General features: G+C 41.2%; 1 protein-coding gene across 2 annotated transcripts; it reads left to right on the plus strand.

Annotated features, from left to right (window-relative positions):
• Window positions 1-896: 896 nt before the first annotated feature.
• Window positions 897-14,777, plus strand: urb1 (URB1 ribosome biogenesis homolog). Of its 2 annotated transcripts, none has more exons than XM_041940370.1 (39): window positions 897-1,090; window positions 1,283-1,422; window positions 1,509-1,660; window positions 2,072-2,201; window positions 2,288-2,384; window positions 2,469-2,554; window positions 2,636-2,761; window positions 2,859-2,989; window positions 3,071-3,266; window positions 3,371-3,508; window positions 3,627-3,800; window positions 3,891-4,023; window positions 4,122-4,244; window positions 4,347-4,459; window positions 4,553-4,672; window positions 5,284-5,400; window positions 5,484-5,622; window positions 5,743-5,901; window positions 6,198-6,397; window positions 6,492-6,710; window positions 6,796-6,981; window positions 7,067-7,904; window positions 8,023-8,227; window positions 8,305-8,491; window positions 8,565-8,623; window positions 8,727-8,914; window positions 9,034-9,144; window positions 9,224-9,287; window positions 9,373-9,541; window positions 9,822-9,924; window positions 10,017-10,177; window positions 10,272-10,383; window positions 10,584-10,690; window positions 10,952-11,095; window positions 11,274-11,383; window positions 11,515-11,724; window positions 11,890-12,131; window positions 12,803-13,375; window positions 14,365-14,777. In XM_041940370.1, the coding sequence occupies exons 1-39, from the start codon at window positions 964-966 to the stop codon at window positions 14,547-14,549; spliced, it is 6,774 nt and encodes a 2,257-aa protein (XP_041796304.1). In that variant the 5' UTR covers window positions 897-963; the 3' UTR covers window positions 14,550-14,777. The 2 variants fall into 2 exon arrangements, with proteins under 2 accessions (XP_041796304.1, XP_041796305.1); XM_041940371.1 differs by having other exon boundaries at window positions 14,368-14,777.
• Window positions 14,778-20,939: the final 6,162 nt, after the last annotated feature.

Consider the following 20,939-nt stretch of genomic DNA (forward strand, 5'->3'; position numbering starts at 1 on the left):
CAGTTCTTTTAGAGTGGAAAAGCTTGTTACCTCATCCAAGGTCATTCCACTAAATAGTATCATTTTCTGTCACAGCAACCATCAAAAGCATATGTGCGTTGCTTGAAAAGTTGTCTTAGAGATGACGCAGTCTGCTTTATGAAGCAGTCAGCCTTTCTAATTCAGCATTGAGTGCATTCAACAGATGAACTTCTTGATTTTTCCCATTTCATGACAAACTAATAAATAAATGACTATGTACTGAAGGACAAAATGACCAAATGGATGTTATATCAGAGAAAAACCAAATAATTATTTGAATAGAATTGTGCTCTTATAGGTTTGACATCAGATTTGAGATTTGGTCAGGCAGTGCCTGTGAAGGTTTGTTGAGAGGAGCCTGCACTTTGGTTGTAAACCACACACTCTTCAAATAGGCTACAAAGCTAAACCACAACTATGTCTCCATGGTCTCAGCAAAATGTGTGTTTTCCCAAAATTATGCTGTAATTGAGTGAAGCTAAAACAAGGCATGTTGAAAACTGAAACGCACAAAACAAATACTGCCCTTAGATCAGAAAATGTTTTGTCGAAACTTTTCAAAATAAACTAGTTTTCATTTAATACTTAATAAGCTAGAAGGTTTCTATCAAATGACGCCTGTATTATCGCTGATATAACCTAAAAAGATGAAGGTTCATTCGACATAATATTCAAACATAATGCATAAATAACACATATAAAAATATAAATGCCTTCTTGTAAAACCTACTACTAGACCTAAATCTTCTCCTTTGAACCAGGCTAAGCAGAAGGTAAAGAATGCGGAACTTCAGTTCAGTAGCAAACGTTTCCGACCGGATGACTATTTCGTTGGACAGCTTTCTGTTTACACCGCAACGTGGGGCACTGTGACAGAACTTTTATGGCAGGGGACTAATAAAAACCAAAAGTTACTATTATCTGTTTTTTACGCATATTAAAATGGGTAAAAAGCGCCACAGCGAGGGCTCGACAGAGTCAAACACTCCGGTGAAAAAGGAAAAAGTTCCGGAGTTCAATGGGACTGCTTTTAAAGCCATGCTGAAGGAACCCAGCACAGCCATGAAAGGTGAGTGTATATGTAGAGATTTTCACACAAGCCTCCCATACGTGACACTAAGCTATATTACTTATCCACTCATTCATCTTTCATTCATCCAGATTTGTGCAGTCAGCATTTGAACACCATCTTTCCTGCCCGCCGTGCCTGCAGTGCTCTCTTCCTCTGCTCTGATTCATTCTTACTCTTTATCGCCTGCAGGACTGGAAACATTCATATCTATCGCCAAGAAGCTGCCGTGCTCTGACCTGTACGATGTGGTTGAAGGTTATATTAAAATATCCATGGAGTGTGCGGAAATATTCAAATTGCTGGAGAGAGAAAAGCATGTGGAGAGTGAGGTGAGCTGATTGTCTCAGTGGATGGGACTGACTGACCACCGGTTCTTTACCAAGTACAGTTCTAATCAAATCTGTCTTCTGTCCAGATGATGCTGATCTTTGAGAGCCTGGAGACGGTCCTTCTGAGGACAGCTAGTGACCTGTCCCACTTCAACATGGTTGGCAATGCTATTGTGAAAAAGACTGTTTCAAGCTACATGAAACTTCTGCAGGGATCTTTCCATTCAGAAAATCACAGGTTGGTGTCCTCAGGCTAAGGACTTGAAATATTAGTCCTCAGCACAGTTTAAAATTTCCCTTCCCCCTATGGCCCTAATGTGCTGTTTTCTGTTGTAGGGCTGCAAGTAATCATTATTTTCATCATCGATCAATCTGCTGACTAATAGTTGAATCTATAAAATGTAAAAAAAACTTTGAAAAATGCTCATCACAATTTCCCAGAGCCCAAAGTGACGTCTTCAAATTGCTTTTTTGTTCAACCAACAGTCCAAAACCCAAAGACACTTCAGCAGCAAATCCTTACATTGAAGAAGCAGGAAAAGTTTCACAGTTTTGCTTGAAAAATGCCGATTAATAGATTTTCAAAAGAGTTGGCGATTAAATTCCTTTGGATCGACTAATTGTTGCTGCTCTGTTCTGTTGTGCACAGGTTTGTCCGTCAGTGCCTCAGCCTCCTATCCGCCTTGGTGTCTCAGGGTCCAGAAGCTGCCAGGGAGGTCCTAAGTCACATTCACATCAATAAAGCTCTGTCTGGACTGGCAAAGAGAAAGGATAAAAAGGTGCGCTGTAGCATTCGCTGTTTTCACTTTTCTGCGCGTGTAGATATGTGCTGTGCATTTACATTCTTCTCTGTAAATTTCTCCAGGGAAGACCTGATGTTCGCATGGCTTTTATCCAGTTTGTGCTGTCCTTTTTGGTGTCTGGAGATAACTCTACAGTTGGACAAATATTAGAAATCAAAGGTACTTATTAGATAAGGATTAAAATCTGCACAATGAACTCTTATCTGTGTTGTGTTGATGACATGTTCTTTTGGTGTGTGTCAGAACTCCTGCCAGAGATCCTGAGTACAGGTGTGAAGGAAGACAGGATGTCCATAGTCAGCCTGATTCTGTCCACGCTGAGGACTAGAGTAAGTGCTCAGCAGGCCACGCTTTCCGTTTCAAATTTATGGATTTGATAATTCTATTTGTTTTTGCTTGTCTTGCTGCAGGTTGTCCTAAACAAGGCCATAAGTAAAACACAGAAAGTGCGTTTTTTCACACCTGCTGTGTTGGCCAACATAGCATCTCTTTATAAATGGAATGGGATTGTGGATGCAACCACTGATGATAACAGAGTGAGTTCTTTGCTTTTTGTCTATGTTGAAACAAAAGCTCTGTTATCCAAATTTGCTTTTCAACCTATGGATCTAAATTTCATTTCTTTTCTCCAAGATGCTTGAGGACTCCGAGCATGCAGGGATATCTGCCGTCCGGGAACTTGTTCACAGTTTCCTTCTCGACCTGTGCTGCTCTCGTAAACATGGTATCAGCTTTCACGATGCCAGCTTTGGCACGGCCGGCAGGTTAGTAATCAATGTGTCAACTTTACTTTGTATTCTTCTGGAAGCTCGTCATGCTGATCATAGGATTTAACTTTTTTACAGAGCTGGGAACATTGTCTTGCTTCAGTTCTTGGTGGGGCTGAAGCAGGCCACAGAGGATGATTTGGTGGCGGAGCTGGTGGTGAATGTGCTGAAAGTTAGCCCTGACATGCTGGCCAGATACTTTCAGGAGACTCAGTATTCATACACCCCCCGCCCCAAAAGTGCTTGGCAGGACAATGTTAAGTTACTCAAAAAGGTAACGCTTGCTAGTATATTTGATTTTTATGAGACTTCATATGTGTTTAATATCTAGCTTGTCTATTTTTAAAAATAATGATCCTATTTGAATTTATTTGTCAGATCTACGAAGCCCAGCCAGAGATGTCCACAATCTTCCAGACTTCTGAGGTCAACCCTCTCCCTCGCCTGCTCTCCATGATTATGGTGATATCTCTTCCCCCGGTCTGTAACAAGGCCTTCTTCACACAGGGCCTCAGTGTAAGTGAAATGCAGAAAGAAGAAACTATTCTGTGCAGCAGCTGCAGTATCACAAAACAGTAAAACTGTCTAGTACTTTGTCATATATTTTCCAAATATCTCCTCTTGTATTCAACAGCTTGCCAACACAGCAGTGCAGCTCACAACTCTGTCGATGATAAATTTCATCTTGAAAAGAGCCAATAGGAATATAGAGTACCTTTTGGATAAGCCCGAGTGCCACAGGTCAGGTGTATACACTCTTGATGTGATGGGGGAATTGGTGCAGCAGTACAGGGAGACACTGAGCAAGGTGAGTTCAGGAAAGTGCTGTCTTAATGCCCACAAGCAGTAATGATGCGCCTTTAAACAACAAGTCTCTGCTTTTCATTGTCTGTTCTAGATTTTGCCCGATATGACGAGCATAGTTGCAAAGTGGCAGTCAATTAGCAAGAAGGAAAAGACGGATGATGAAGAGAAAAAGACAAAAAATGAAGGGAGTGCTGCACAGATAGATGATAAAAAGGAAATGCCTGGTAATAACGTTTACAGAGCATGTGTATTATTTATTTTAATCAGTCCTGTAAACCAAAAGAAACTGACTGATCGACTGTGTTTTTTTTATGTTGAGCAGTTGCTGAGACAGCTGAGGTAATCCTGCTGAAGGCTCTGATTCTTCAGGTCATATGTCTTTACCAGAAAGTAGTGCCACATCTGGTGAACCAGTGCAAATTTGACTTCAGCAAGCTCTTCAAAGGTGATGCTTTTTTTTAATCATTGAGTTCACTTTAAATGTTTCTAGTATGATGCCGGTGATTCTTCAACAAAGCCTTCAAAGTTGATTTTTTGGCCTCTTCAGGGATTGTGTCAGAGAAGGGGATGAGGGAAGAAGTTCCCCCAGTTTTGCAGTATCAGATACTGCAGCTGGCCTTAGATCTCCCTGCAAGCAAGTTCTCTTGGTTCCGCATACAGGTGATGAAGTTACACTGTAGGCATGTATTTTCAACGATTGCTGTGTAGGAGATGTTGCTTTGTAATCAGCATTGTTTCTACTGTGTACCGCAGGATGTTGCAGACACAGAATCATCATCTGGAGAGAAGTCAGTTCTTTACCTGCTTCTCAAGATGTTTGTCAGCAGCAGCAGCAGCCATCTGAAAACCTCCACACGGATGCTGGTTCTAAAAGTAAGCAACATTTCTTCTTTTCCTCTGTGCATTTGCTTTCAGCTTGTGCTATGTATGACACATAGAAATGCTGTTAATTGGTATTTTAAGTAACTTAAAATCTTCCAACCAGGCAGACCTTAGACTTGATAATTGTTAACCATAATTTACACCACATTAGTTCACTTGTGTGAAGTGTTTTTTTTTTCTATATGTTAGAAAGACGCATCATCAACAAAACATAAATAGAAGAAAAACTTAAATCCACTTTTTGAATACATTATCACATCCCCCAGTAGTTGCCAAGAGCAAAAGTACAGCTTGGAGACTGTATTATTTCATCTGATGGCACAGCACCATCTCCAGAGGGTATGTTAGCAGTTCAGCTACATCGGGGAACAGTTCAATACTCACAGTTAAGAAAAGTAGTTTCCACAATATTTGAAAAAGCTTCATGCATAATGATTCTGTACATATTATGAAGTGAGAGCAGCATGTGCAAAAGTCTCTGCATTAATATTTAAGTCCAAAAGCTTCATCAACTTTGCCAAATGTCTCCCAACAGTATTACTGAAACTCAGTTTTAGGGACAAGAATTGACAGCTGTTTTGTATTTCCTGCCTTGTATTCAGGTGCTAAAGGACAGTGGGGTGTTTGAGTACACCTGGAATGAGCTTGAGCTCTGGCTCGACCAGCTGGCCAGAGTAGAGCCAAACCAACAAGAGGCTGTCATCCAGTTCTTAGAGAGGGTGAGCCCATCTGTGTAACGTCTTTGTTTAAATTATGACAAAGTACTTAATATTGATAATAAACTCATGGTCTCTTACTCCAGGTGTTGGTGAAACTGGTGTGCAATTCTCACACATACACAGATAAGGTTGCCAGCCTGGTCCAGGAGGCAGCTTATCTGCAAGCTAACCTGAGTAGCCAGGAGGGCGACGCTGCCAGTATCCCAGTGTCACACATCGATGGTGAGCATTTAAACATCAGAGTCAAGAGAAAGTGATGCAGAGTCAAAGTTTATTAATCTTCCCGCCATAAGCATGACTATGAAACAGTTACAATCTGACGTATCTGACTCTGTCTCGTAGATGTCATAGACATGCTGGATGTCATTATGGAGGGTAATGAAGGTGAGATGGAGGAGTTTGGGCCATCTCTGAGTGAAGACCTCATTATCCAGACCTTCCCCTTCAGTGCGGTGGTACCTGCTGCCCTGGAGGCCCGAAACAAACTGTCAGCAGACAAAGGTAAACCACTTCCACCTCAGTAAGGACAAATAGAATGTCGAAGCCACTGGGGTAAAAAAATCATTGTGTTTTCTAAGTGGGTGTTGCAAAGTTATAAATGCATACATAGACTGCGCAATGGCTGTAGAGCTGATGGACATTTTAAAACATTTCTGTTGCTGCATGACAGTTTACTATTTGCTGCATCAAATGTTTTGGACTAAATCTTATACTTTCAAAAATTATTTTCTCTGTACTGATAAGTATTTCAAGACCATTTGTGTGGTGTGTTGTCAACCATTTTCATCTTTCCTCAGGGATGATATTTGAGTACTTGTCTGCGGTGCTGTCAGATGTGTTGCACTGTCAGAGAGAGCCGCTCCCACTCTGTCTGGCTCTGCTGCAGTACGATAAAGAGCTTGTGTCCCCGGAGCTCTCTGCTTCGCCTCATCCCTCCATCATTTATCTTCATCAGTATTACTCCAGATGGCTACCACAGCAGTGCCGAGAAGAACTGGTCAGTTTTTAATGGAACAAGAGCTCCTTTAACTGAAAGGATGTCATACTTCTGACTTCTTTATGTCGAACATAACCAATCCTTCTTTTTGCAGTTCAAGTCCTCTGAATGCCATCCAATGGGAATGTCAACACCCACTTCATTCACTGCACTGATGAAAGCTGCATATAGCCAAGGAGTGAGCACTTTGCTTGAGGACGCCTTCAGGAAGAATGTGGAAAAAACTCTAGCTTCCATGTTGATGGCTGAGTTTCCAATAGCAATCAAGCAAATCTTACTCTACATAAAATCAACAGTGGAAAACTTTGGCACGGTAAGAACACAAAAGACGCTTGCTACACTGTTACTACAGTTACTATGTTAAAAATATACACAACACATCATATCCTTCTGCACAGTTCTCCAAAGACATAGGAAATTCCCCTCTGAAGATCTTAATGGGAATACTCCAGGGTTTGTTGACCAAGTTACAAGGCTTTCAGGAGACCACAAACCCTGAGCCAGCAGCAGAGAACTCCCAAGAAGGATCAGACCTCTTCCTGGAAATCAACCAGTCGTCCACAGTAGAAACAAATAAAGAGCAGGTTGGGAATAAGTTCAGTTTTTATAGTGACTTTTTCAATGCTGCTATTTTTAACCTGATTCTAATATGGCACTCTTTGTGTTTAGATCCTTCTTTCTGCACTTGGCTCCATCTTCAAGCATCCATGTTTGGAGCAGTGGTTTCTGGCTCTGGAGCTGGCTGCTTTGCCTCCTCACACACTGAACCCCGTCAGACTGAAGCACCTGTGCTCTCAGCTGAATGATAACATTCTGGCTTTACTGAAGACCAGCACCCCCACTCTCAGTGATCTGGGTCATCTGGAGCTTATTTCTAGCTACATGAGTGCTATAGAGAAAGCTGTGCTCAAGGAACTGATGGAGAAGGGCTGCCAGGCTGCAAAGAAACAGTCCACACCTTTCCAGGCCCTCCTGTCTCTGCACAGCTACATGGACTCCTGTAGTCTGAGGGAGGTGGTCTCCAAGTTGCTACTCCTGCCCCAGGAGAGCCTAATCTCCTCCAGCAGTAAGGGCACACAAGCTGAGCTTGGTGTCTATGGTCATGCCGCAGTGCACATCCTCACAGAGGCTAAAGCAAACTCTTCCCAGGACCACAGCATCTTTCTGTCTCAGGCACACATCCATGGCTTGGGGACCCTGCTGCTGTCCTGCTCCAGCCCTGCGTTGGAGGCCTTCCTGCTGCAGACTCTTTCTAGTGAGCCAGGCAGTGCCAAGCTCATCCACACGGATGTGCTGCTGCACTGTCTTCAGCGGCCTCTCCCAAACACTCAGGCCATCAGTTCTCTGCTGCTGCAGAACTGCTCCACACACCGCCTCTGCTTTGAGGTGTGGTGCCTAGAGCCGGCAAACATGGAGAAGCTCTCAGACCACACAGAAGCATTCCTTCCACTAATCAACACTTACCTACAGGTGGCAAGTAGAGAGGATCCGGCCAGGCCCAATGATGGTTTGTTCTAAAATAAGCTCTCTGTTGTCTCAAAGTATACAGGATTTATGTCAGTCTTTTTTCTCTCATCGCCACTTGTACATAAATTTAGCTGTGCTCATTTGCTGTGTTTTTATAGTTCAAAAAGAAGTTTTAAAAGCCTTGAAGCAAGCTCTGCTTGGAAAATTGTCCCAAAGTGTTCTGGGAAACCTGACAGAAGACTCTGGAGCCCAGCTTGCTGAAACACTAGCCAGTCTGATCAAACTGTCTGCAAACATCAAGGACACCAGGGACCTGATTAACAATCTTCCCAATGCTCTTCAAAAAGTGGACAGTTTTGAAAGGTATTACGTAGGTCTTAATAGTATAAATAAATTATCAGTGTCACAAATTATTCACTAAATGTTGTTTTCTCTTCCAGGTGGCAGCTAACAGATGTTATCACCGATAAACTGGCTGATTGCCCAGAAGAGCAAGAAACCTGGAGGAAGTCTGTCACCAGTGCTGGCCTCAAGTGTCTCATTGCTGCTTACAGTCACTGCAAAGATCAGACTGTTTCCTTGTCAGAGCAGGAGAAGAGCATCCTGGAAAGACTACAAAGACTCCTGGTGTGTTTATCTTCCTCACACATACATGTTTTGTTTTACCTTTGTGCATCCATAATTTACCTTCTTTACACAGACATCAGCTGAAGGCGTCAGTGCATCTGAATGGAACAGTTTTGTCAAGAATGGACTAAGGTAAGATATTTGTCTAAATCCTTTCTGTCAGATGTCGATTCAAGAGCAACACATCAGATTATTGTTTTTAATCAATGACCTAAAAGATATTCTTCTCCTATAGATATCGCTACAGAGATCACCACTTTCTGAACACACTGAGTAACCTGTTGGAACTGATGTACAGCAGCAGTGAAGTCCAGAAAGAGCTGATACCTTTATCCACCCTTCACATGATGATCAGCAGCCATTCTCTGTTCCTGCCCACCATGCTGGACTCTAATGAAGAGCTGAGCATGTGTCAGGCTAAAGGTATGTATGGAGTAGAATACAATGGAGGGACAAATATGGAATTACACACCTCAGGCTTTATCCTGCGGTTGATTATTTTCTTATTTTACCCAAACACTCTTATTTTGTTGTCATTTCAGAAGCGCTAGTGTCCCTGCTTCTCTGTTTGGTGAAGAAATGCCCATCAGTCTGTAACATCAATCACTTTGTTGTACTTTTGGGAGCATATGGAGTTACACTGAGTACTTCAGGTAAAACAGGAAATGTAAGCTTTTTTTGTTTGTGCATTTGTCATCTTTCTTCCCTCTTACATCTTGTTTTGGTTTGCAGATCAGAAACTTTTACTGCTTCTTCAGGAATATGAAAGAAACAATGTCAGTCTGCTGAAATTTCAGTAAGTTGCATTCATATGTGTAAGTTCTACACGCAACAAGTACACTTGTCATTTGCAAAAACTGAACATGTGTTTTCACCCGCAGATCCTTCTTGTGGGGCCCCGCAGCTGTGGAGCAGCACAAGACCAGAAAAAGCCTGGGAGCTTCCCTGTGGAAGCAGACGAACTCGGACGACCTGTTGGCCCTGCTCACAACTGACAGGATGCTCCAAACTATTGCACACTTTCCCCAGCAACGCAGAATCATCCCGCAGGTCGACATTTTATTTCAGATTTATTCTCCAGAACAGCATTTTAATAAGAGGTTATCGTGTTTTTTTCAAATACCTCTCGTGGTATCAATGCAGAATGTGTTTTAAGCTCAGGGAGGAAATTGTTGCATGTGTGGTTTTTCAGTGCTTTGAGGATCACAATTGAAATTCTATCCACCTACACTGTGATCAGGTGGCTCCAAATCTCAGAGATAGATGTATAAAAATGGATTTGTTTTTTGTTATTTGGATAGACCTTTAATATCTATGTTTTCTCTTATAGGATGGTAAGGAGCTGCTTTACAGTAACAATGCAGTAAAGGACCTTGGGAATTTGTATGATCCCTGTTTTCTTTTGCCTCTATTCAGCACCATACTGCAGCCAGGTGAGTGCATTCACTTGCTCTCATCACTCCTAATCAGATACGATTGTCACTGCTTTGTTATTCTTACATTTTCCCCTCTTTCTCCGTGATAGAGTGTGTGATTGACTGCCTCAAGTTTGTATCCAGCCATGCCCTTGGAGTGACTGTGATGGCTCTAAGTAGCTATGACCCAAAAGTGAGAGCAGCAGCATATCATGTGCTGAGCTGTTTCTACCAGCACCTGGAGGGCGCTCGATTCAGAGAGAAGAGACAGGTAAAGTGTCTGGGAGGTGGTGTGTGAGTATTTAAATATGACATGTGTGGAAATCACCTCCAGATTTACTGATGAGCATGTTTTTATCAAATAGCTGCTGTACTTGATGGATACGATGAAGAATGGAATCCGTCAGCAGAACCAAAGACTCCCATTTGTCCTGACCACTTACATCACCAAAGTGGCTCAGCAGATGCTCAAACCTGGTGTGTAACTGTTTAGAAAGCATTGCGACTTTTTCCAAACTGATAAGGAAAACTAAAAAAAACGTATCTTTTTGTATGCTCTATTTGTTGCAGTTCTATCTTCTGTCTATCTATGGTATATATTTTACTGTTGCCTGCTGCATAACCAACTTTGCCCACAGGGTCACTCACCTTTTTCCTTGTTTTTCCTGATTTTCCAGAGGACCACATGTATGTGGTGTTAAACAGGTTTCTGCTGTCTCATCAGAGTTTGGACTTCAGAAGAGTCCCTGAGTTCTTCAAGTTATTCTATGGCTTTGACTTGGAGGTAATGAATCATAGAAATACTGGAAACGTTGTTGTTGTTTTCTTTTACTGCAAGTGATTAGTCACGATGGGTGAATTCTACCCTGCAAAGAAAAAACTGATGGGCCAAATAAACACTGCTTGTGTCAACAGCATTTAACCTTCGTGTGTTTGTTTTACCCAGCTCAGGCCTTTTTTTAGACTCACGTTATCTGTTTCTCTGACAGGGTGTTTGTTAACTGCGAGGAAACCGTGACTGATTTGTCTGGGTTTTTTTCTGCAGCAAAAAATGGAACGGGAGTGGATCTTGAGTGTGCTGGAGGACGGGATAAGTGATGGACACTGCTATGAATTATGTGACCATCAAGGCATCTTTCAGACCCTTTTAGGCTTCAGCAGCAGCCCCCTGTGCGATGAACACTGCCAGGTACACTGTGGGAATCACAATGATGAAAAAATTAGCAGTGAAGTCATGACAGATGTGTCTTAAACTGTGTGAAGAAAAGTATAAATTCAGACCAGAAAATATAATACAGATTGATGATCTGAAATACACATAAAAAAGTGAGTTATGAGTTATTTATTTCACATGTGTCTCTCTCTAGGCACACATTATCAGGGTGCTGTGCCAGGCTGCTCGTGTGACCAGAGCAGCTTATAACCTCACCAAGAGCTCTGGGCTCCTAACCTGGATAATACAGGTGCTTGAAAAAAGGTAACCTTGAGAGTAAGGTCCAGTCTTAATCTGGGCTTTTTGTTTTCACGTTATCATTCACATTGCTACGATAATCTCAGTGAGTTGCGTATTTTCTGCATAAGTCTGTACTTTCTCATTATCCTCCTCAGGAATCTAGACCAGCAGCTGCTCAGTGCCATCATAGATCTGCTCCATGTGCTGTGGTTTACTAACCTTGGACAGAAGGAGAAGCAGGTGGATAGAGCCCAGACCTCCTCCTCCTCTACAGAGGAGAAACCTCAGAGCTCAATGAAGTGTCTCCCACTTCCACTCATCAGTGAATTCCTGTGTGTGGCGACAACTGTCAGCAGACACCTCAGGTAAAACTTAAGTTTCCAGTCACTCTTCAGGCTCTTGACCCAAATCTTTTTAATGATAGACTGTGCTGCTGACAAAAGTTGAGATGTCAGCCGAAAAAATACATAATTAATGTTAACTGTCTTTTGGTCAAGGACATCAGTGTTTCTTTGATCTCCTCCTGTCAGGTTGTGTGTGAAGGCCGCTCAGCTCAGCCGGTTCCTGCAGACTCTCTGCTCTATACTGAAGCATCGTGGGACAGCGCTCAGTCTAAACAAACAGGCTGACAGGCTAACACTCCACCCACAGCCTCTGTCTTCTACCGAAGCCCTGGCTCTGCTTCTCTGGTGGGCCTCCCTGTCCCGCAACACAACACTCCTTACCCAAATACAAGCCTTGTCTGAAAAGCACAAAGTGAAGGAATTGCTGGGTGAGTTTCATTAAGTGTTCAACAAATTATATTAAGACTGAGAAGCTGTAAACAAAGCCACAAATGTTATGGTTGCACAGTTTGGTACGAAATACTGTAAACATGTAATGGAAAAGGAGATAATTACTATTATTAACATTGCTGCAGTGGTGGGACAGAATGAGTTGAAGGCTAATTGTCAGAAGGAGTCTTGTAGTGAGACTTTTTTCAAAGCAGTATTTGTATCCAGATAGCAAGTCAGCAAGTCTTGGTATGAAACTAATTCCATTCTTTATTCATTCTGTTCTGTTGATCCTATGAGGCATCTGGATATTTAAACAAAAAATACAGCCAGAAAAGCCAACATTTAGGCTTTCAGGCCCAACAATGAAGCCAGGCCGGTGTTCGAAAGTTCGCACCGTGCAAGACGGTAACAGCACCAGCTCCAGTCAAGAACTGCTCCAGGGTGGCTGCTCTGTGGCTGACCCTGTGTTCTCTTCTCTGTAGGGAAATTAGTAGAAATGAGTCTTAAAAACATTGTTTCATGTGATGACTTGACATGCTGGCCTCTGTCATAGTTTTTCCATTACAAACAGTGGACAATTTAGATCTTTGTTCTGTTTCACAGTGTCTGAATCATTTCTTGTATCTTTAATGGCATAAACATAGTTTTGTTCAACTTCCCCCCTCAGGGATGGGAAAGGATAAGACCCGAGGCAAAAGTTCCTTTTCCAAGGCCCGCCCGCCAAAAGACAACCTGGCAGAGGATGCTGAGACCGAGGAACAAGAAGAGAGTCTCCTGAGAGAGTGTAAATCTTACCTTAGCAGTATCTTTGTTCACTGGGAGCCAGTCTTACCCCGCTCTGAACCCCAGCAGGCTTCAGACAAACAGGCTTCCATTCGGTTGGCTGGTGATACCGCGCACCTGCTCACCAAGTGGTCCCTGAGGTGCTTGGTGGAGGACTCGTACGATGAAAAAAGAACAAAAGAATTTGTGAGCTGGGTCGAAAAGGCTGTGATAAAACACAGAGGAATTGTGGATGTTGTGTTACTCGATCCTGGCTTGAAAGCTGACCTCCTTCGACTCCACCATCAGGCCTTTGAAGCTCAGTGTCACTCCAGCATTTCAGCAAGAGTGGAAACCATCCAGCTGTTTACCAACATTATGATATGCTTACTGGAGACCCAAGGCCACCTTCCAGACGTGCATCAGACAGTCGTCTCTGCCTGCCTGTCAGAAGCCACACGTGATCAGTCTAGACGTGGTAAGAGCCTGCCACCTCATTCACTGTCTCTTTCTGTGACTGCTCGTGTGCATATCAAACAATACTACAGTAATCCCTCGCTATATCGCGCTTCACTTATCGCGGCTTCGCTGCTTCGCGGATTTTTTTTACAGTGTTTTTTTTTTTACAGCGCTTTGAAGGTGACATGTCCGTTTATAAAAATCTTCTTGCTCAGAAAAAGAAAGAGTGCCGACAACTACCCATAACTATGTTCTTCTCTCGGGCAAAGACTCCTGCGCAGCCTTCAGTAGAAAAAGACGCTACAGCGCAGCGGAGTCACGACGAAGAGGCGCAGCTGGATGGACTGTGAAATACGCGAGTGACAATATTTCCTGTTTTGTATCATAGTTTTTGTTAAAAAAGAAAACGTTAATATTTGCATTTATTAAACGCATTTTAGGCGTGAAAACAAGTTTTGGCGTTTTGTTTCATTCTATAGTACAATATTGCATTGGAAAATAATAGTAAAAATGAAGATATATCTACTTCGCGGATTTCACTTATCGCGGGTTATTTTTGGAACGTAACCCCCGCGATAAACGAGGGATTACTGTATATCAAGACTGTCCATCTCTGTTGTACTGACACACTTTAGTCAGAGAGATATTTAGAGCAGGAGTGCCCAAACTGTTATCATTTGTTTTGCTAAAACGCAATTGTAGAAATCAAATTTCAGAGCACTATGTGTGCCACATTTACAACTAGCATGAAGAAGAATCTTGATTTTGACTGGTAGTCAGGCATGAGTGTCACAGAAAATATCATTTTCGATTATTAAACTGATTTGACTCAAGCAGTACAGAGAGCACCAACTACAATATTGAAAACACAAACATAGATGCATGTATAATTTTTCTCTGTCAGTATCTGAAAAGTATCAGTATCAGATAATCCTGTGAGAGTGTCCTCAAGGAAGATGACTCTGTTGTAGTGTACGTTAATTAAGCATCTTGTTTTCTTCTTTCCAGAAGCAGGTCTGTTTCTGTTGTCGCTGTACATCAATGAGCTGTGGAGTGGAGCCACATCAGCAGAGCTGTTCCTGTCTCATGTCAGTTTGGTGACCAGAACCAAGTGTAAGAGACAGAAAGCAGCCAAAACATCACGGACTCAAACAGCCATAAGAGCCATCTGTAATGACATCATGAAGAGTTAGATCTGACATCTGAGCCCAACTATGTTCTTTAAAATAAGAAAGCTTGTAGTCTTTCATTTGATTTGTCTTTGTTTTGTTTTGTAAAAGCAATTGAAGATATTTTGTAAAACACTGTTATAATATCTGTTGTAAATTTATGATTTTTTTTCAACATATGGTGCCTGCATTACTTAATCTTTAAACTGTCTAATTGTATGTGAACATTTGGGGTTTTAGAAAACAAAAGGTTTTGTGGACTAAATTAAATAAATGTGACCCAATGCAGTAAAGCTTCCTTATTTTTTCAGAAACAATTTTATTATTTTTTTGAATAATAAACATACAGGCTATGTAAAATTGACTAGGAAATTTTCATCTTTCATATAACGATCCAGTTCAGGTCCATCCACCACTTAGTCCTTAGCCCAAGTGAGGCCTACCAGTATTCCATCCTGAAGGTTTACAGGTCAAGAAAGAAAATCCCTCTGACAACAAATGAATACTCTCTACAGGGAGAAAGCCCATGAGTGGCTTCCAAATGTTCAGAAATGACTGATTATTACCTTTAAGCAAAGCACTCTCATGTGGTAATATATTAAAGACCTCTTTGTACCACAAGTGACAGTAGGAGAGATTTCCTGGATCCATTTTAACAGAAAACATTTTCTTGCCAAAAGCAATAATCTATTCAGCAATTTAAATTTCAGAAAGGAAGTGACACATCTTTAAGGGACGGACCCAGCAGCTTCGCCAGTTGTCCCATGTGTACAGTATTCACTGTCAAATTCCCTCTTCCATTTACTTTGGATGTTGTACTGGGCAAGCTGGTTGTACAGATGGAATAAGGGAGTAGCAGGAGGAAATTAAACAGAAAGAGTTCTTCCAGTCAAAAAGAAAAGATTCTAGGGCACCGGGTCTGGGAATATCCTTCAGTAGATCAAACTGTTGCTGAAATTGCAGAAAAGACACAAGAGTACCTTCCTGAAATAGATCTCCCCCCTGACCTTAATGCCCATGGAAAAACTGCCTTCTTGACAAACCTGTGCTCTCCTTGTACATTCAACATCGAGGGCAGGACTCACGTGCACATGCTGCCAGTTAAGGCAAGGGATCATAGTTGCAAAACGTTTTGTACCGTAATAATAATAGCCTTGCACTTTGTAGATATTCAGTGAAATGGAAAAAAAAGTAGAATCACAGCCTCAAAACTGCTAATCTCCAATTCTGTTTCTCCAACATATTTCCATTGCGTTTCAGTCATTCTAATCATCTCAATTTTTCACATTTTTGTTCACATCCATAAAAAGTCCTCTCATTCAATTGATCCTCAGGTCAAACAGTTGATGCTCGGTGACTTCCTTTAATTCTGGATCTGTGACTCCTGTAATAACAACAGGAAGGAAATTATAAGAGTTAAAGCAGACTGGTGGCTTTAGCCGAATTTAGCACAAGAATTTATGATCACAGCATCAAGATCAGAAAATGCAACGTATACCAATTATAAGGACACATGACATAAGACATGAATACATGAAACAAAGAGCAGTAACCCATAATGAAAACAAAAAAATATATAAAACAAAAAAAGCATATTTCAGGCAGGTGCACATCTGAAAACAACAGTTCTCATCATAAATTTGGTAATGGACCAGATGACCAGTGCCCACTTGATGTGTTATACACCCATGACAAAAACCACGACATGTACAAGTTTTTCTCAAAAGAAGTGTGCCATTTTTTCCAGATAATACTTTGCATGAATAACATAAGTCTACATTGTAATTTAGCCTCCACCTTCAGCCAGGATTGCTGCTTATGCATCTCACTCACATTAGCACACAAAGAACAATGTAGAACTCATTTGGCAGCTCTGTTCTGTACAATTTGCAATTTTTACAGATGTTTTTCAGTAGCACTTGGCCAGATGACTCAGATCATTAGGGCAATACTTCAAGTGCAACAGAACAAGTGACTTAACAAAACCAGTCTTAACAGAAGGTGGATGATGTGCAGAGCATTTCCTCGAAATAGCGACACTTTTTCCCATCTTGGATACAATTTAGTCAGTGGGATCGACATTTTGTTTTGGTATTGTTCAGTACTAATTTGTTCATTTTAACCCATTTAGTAATGGTATGTAACTCATTAGTAGATTCTCGCTCAGCTCCGCTAAAGATGGTGATGCACAAAACAAAGTTAAGTCATCAGCATACAGTACATAACTATGTTTATTTTTTTAATGACATGTTCACTGATTAATACAAAATTAAAGTGGCCCAAGCAACTTCCTCGTGGAACACCACAAGATATTATTTTACTAATAGAAAACACTGACTTGTCCTGCCAACCAAGCCAAACGAGACACAAAACCTTCTTAAAAGTGAGGCACTTTAAGCTGATGACTGAGGTTGTCCACCCCTGGACATGATGACCAGCTTATCATACTTCAAACTGGCTTTATCGCCCCTCTCTAGGGCAGCTTTCAATTTGAGCAATTTGAGTTTATTTGTTCCCCTTTTCTGGTACTGACCAATACTGTAGTCGTGCTCAACATCAGTATTGGTGCCATACAGTCCCAGGTTGCTTCAGAGCATTTGTTGAACCTTCTTCTCCAGTTTGCTCCACTTCTTTTCTCATCTACAATCCCATAGATTAAAATGTTTGTCCTCCTGTTCTGACTTTCAATGTTATCCACCTTGGTAACTTGGTAACTCCTTATATCCCATTCTTATCTCTTCAAACTTATCTTAGCTTCTGCACATTTCCAATAACACCATCTGTCTTTTTCTAGTTCCATCCATGATCAGCTGAATAATGCATTTCAAATTGTCCTGCTGCTGAGGTCTTAATAGAATAATTTCTGCTTTTCCAGTTACTGAGCGAGTACATTCTTTGTAACCACTGAATCTGGGTCTGAGTTGATAGACATTGGATATGTTGATATCCAGTCCATCCAGGCCTGTATGGCAGAGACCTAGGCCTAGAAGTCCCTCAACTCTACAGCCACAAACTCAATAGTTAATGTAATATTGTCCACAATGTTCAGAGAAACTGTGGATCAAAATCAGCTTGATTCAGTGAACAACTGTCTTTAAATTTTAAATTACAGACAGGATTACACAGAGTCTTGTTAGATTTAGACAAACCAGATTATCAGAGACTAGGCATGGCAACCACAAGACCATATATACCAACCACATATTGGATAAAGTGTTTTTGTAAGTAAATCCACTTCCCTCCACCTCCATTGAAGGCAGTGAGAAAGATTAAGCATCACACTTACCATGGCAAGTTTCCACTGTGAGACATTAGATTCAGACTGAGGAAGAGGAATACCACAAAAGCAGCCAGAATGATCCAAAATATTATAACAATTGAGTCTGAAAGGAAAGACAAAATTTGATGTTATGTTCATCACAAGTAGACAAATACAAAAAAGTACGTAAAACAAGACTTACATTTATTGTATTTCAGCTTGGTCTCATCCACAATTACAGGATCAAGATAATCATAATAGTATTCCCATTCATAGACAACAGTGACGGTTGAGTTCTCCATTAAAGCCATTGTCTCATTTTGGGAGAGAGGTTATGGCCAAAAAGTTGGTAGAGAAAAAATGATAGCTATTTAGCCCAGGTAAAAAACAAAATTGCTGTCGTTTCAAAAAGATGAAGACATGTGGTCCTGCATATTTCAGCTTGTCTGGAGAGAAATCCCTCCAATCCTCACCCACATGTATGTCTGTCTGCTCAGCTCCAGTTTTTTCCCCTCTGGGCAGTTCTGTCTGTGTATTTCAGGAGATGCATGCAGTGTGCAGGTTTGGCCACAGGAGTTCAGGATAGAGCCATTCAACAGGGTGCAAGAAAAAGGTTCAGGGAAACTGAAACAAAATTGTATATGGTAACATGACCGATGAAAATATCTAATATTGTGTCCCTGTGCTCAGTTTGCAATTAATGAGCGAGCCTATGGGTGTCAGTTGGGTATGACAAGGTATGGCAGCTGCCATATTATTGTCTTCATAAAATAAAAATAGGAAACTAGTTTCATTTGTATCACCTTAAAAGTGTGCACAACAAATCAAACAACTTATTGTGTGTGTGTGTGTGTGTCTGTCTGTATGTGTGTGGGTGCGTGCCTATTTGTCTGCTTTAGATAAATGCCCAACAGCCTGTAGAAATTATGTCTGTGATTCTATTTTTTTTTTTTTTTTTTTTTTTTTTCCCAGTAATGAATGACAAACATGTAATTGTGGACCAAAATCTACCTGCAAAAAATATAATAAATTAGCAGATTTTGTCCCAAATTTGTTTTGCTGTGTCTTTAGTTACATACTATAAATTTGAATATAATTCAATGCATCTTTTTATTTTCCCTTAACTTTTAATAACTGGCTAATGATAATTAGACCTCCGCTCTCAGTCCTTTGTGGATGTAAGGAGTTTTTACTGCTCTAAGTGAATGAAATGAGGCATTATGAATGTCAGAGAGAGCTTAACATTGCCCCTGAGTGGGTCTGTTGAGTGAACCTTATTACACCTTCCATTATCATTTGAAATTATTTTTAGTATTTTTATTACCACCTATTCAAAATTGAACGTGCAATACATCCATGGGTGAGAGTCTGCTGTCACATACACTACCACATGATTAAGAACATGTCTTGCTTGTGACCAGTAAGTCTCAATAATGTGCAAAGAAATTACATTAACCATTATGATGTGAAAAAGTGTCAAATAATTTTTTGTGAGATGAATTACTTACCCAAAAATAGGGGACCGCATTATCATGGTTTAATAACGTTTTATTATTATAGTTTGTTTGTTTTTTTATATTACTATGATTATAACACAGCATGATTAATAATTGTGTTTAATTATTCCCCATCCCTAATTGTAAGGACAGCATGCTGTTCAGTGTGTTCATGGCCTCACTTTGTGTGCTTTCTCGTAGCTTCCTTCACTTTTCCAACATTCGCACCAGGCAACACCTCACATCTTCAGGGATTGTATGTAAGGAACACCGAAAGTGTGGCTCTGTCCTTGGATCAGTGACTGGTGGGAGAACACAGCTGCTACTTTCACAGAAGACCAGTGACTGCACCCTAACCCTAACCCTGGGTATCAAGAGAGACTTTCTCCCATCCCTGCCCAACGCTGAATCCTCCGTTGAAGAGGCAGGTCACTGCAGAAGAGAGTGGCCTTGAATCGGCTAATCCCTGTGACTATAACACTATGGCAGTTCTCCTTACTGTGGGGGTGGCAATTGTTTACTGCCATGTGCATTAGTTCTGCACAGCAGTCACTGCAGCACTTCAACCACAACTTGCTGTGACACCTGAGCTTGTGGAAAAATGACTTTTTCTATATGTGATCCCACAGTATATTGGTGTACATATGTATGTAGATGGCATGCACAATAAAATCATCAAACCACCACAATACCAGTCTGAGCAACACAATAGAGGGAGTTATCTTGTAGTGTCACTGTCAGCTCTCCATTTATGAGTGTCTGAAAGGATGTTGCAGCTGTCAAACATCTGCATTGTTTTATGTATTTTTTTTTTATTTGATAAAATACAGTTTCCTGTGACTTTTAGCATTTTATGGTCAAAACCCCTTTGAACCAGTTGCATAGATTGAATTAACCTTATATTAAAGGAAAATCAATGTATGATTTTTTTTTCCAGCTTTACAGCAATATTCAGTTTGTTTTAAATGAGAGGGCCTGCCACTGAAACACCAAGGGAGCTCAGCAAGGCTGGACCAGGGCTGGACTTGTACTCGACTAACCAGATCTGACCCAAAGAGATCCAGAATGATTACCCCTTCTGATGGCAGAGGTCCCGCTGCTCTTTGTCGAGTTGGCTCGTCTGCTATATTGGACCTCATGTTTTTTTTGGCAAATAAATAGAGTAGTTAGCAATATTTAACTATTCCCGTTCACAAGATTTGAGGGGCCTTACGTGCAGCTTATACATTTCATTCAATAACTTTTCTGATTCCCAGCTGAGCCTCTGGAATTCCTCTTCTTTCAAACGCACTGTCCATTATATTTTTTTCTGTTACCATCACTCCTGACAGTCTTACACAATGTCTAATCGTTAGAATAGACTGGATGCCTAACCTTGTGTCGACTGACCTGGTAGGTCTATGATTTTTTGAAGGCTTTAAAAAGGGTCATGTGGAGTTGGCCACTTTCTTTGCAATCAAGAGATCTAAAGATGTGGTCGGCGGTTACAGAGAGGACCTCCAAATTACTTTTCTAATCCATCAAAGGTAGGCCGGTTTCCGATTATTGTGAAGGCAGCATTACCCCGTGACATCAGACGTAGACGTACAACATCGACGTGACGGATACGCACGGGGTGGAACCGCGAAGCTAGTGATAAGTCCTAGCATAGCAGGGGTT

The sequence above is a fragment of the Chelmon rostratus genome, chromosome 7 (assembly GCF_017976325.1).
Source record: "Chelmon rostratus isolate fCheRos1 chromosome 7, fCheRos1.pri, whole genome shotgun sequence".
Lineage (NCBI taxonomy): Eukaryota > Metazoa > Chordata > Actinopteri > Chaetodontiformes > Chaetodontidae > Chelmon > Chelmon rostratus.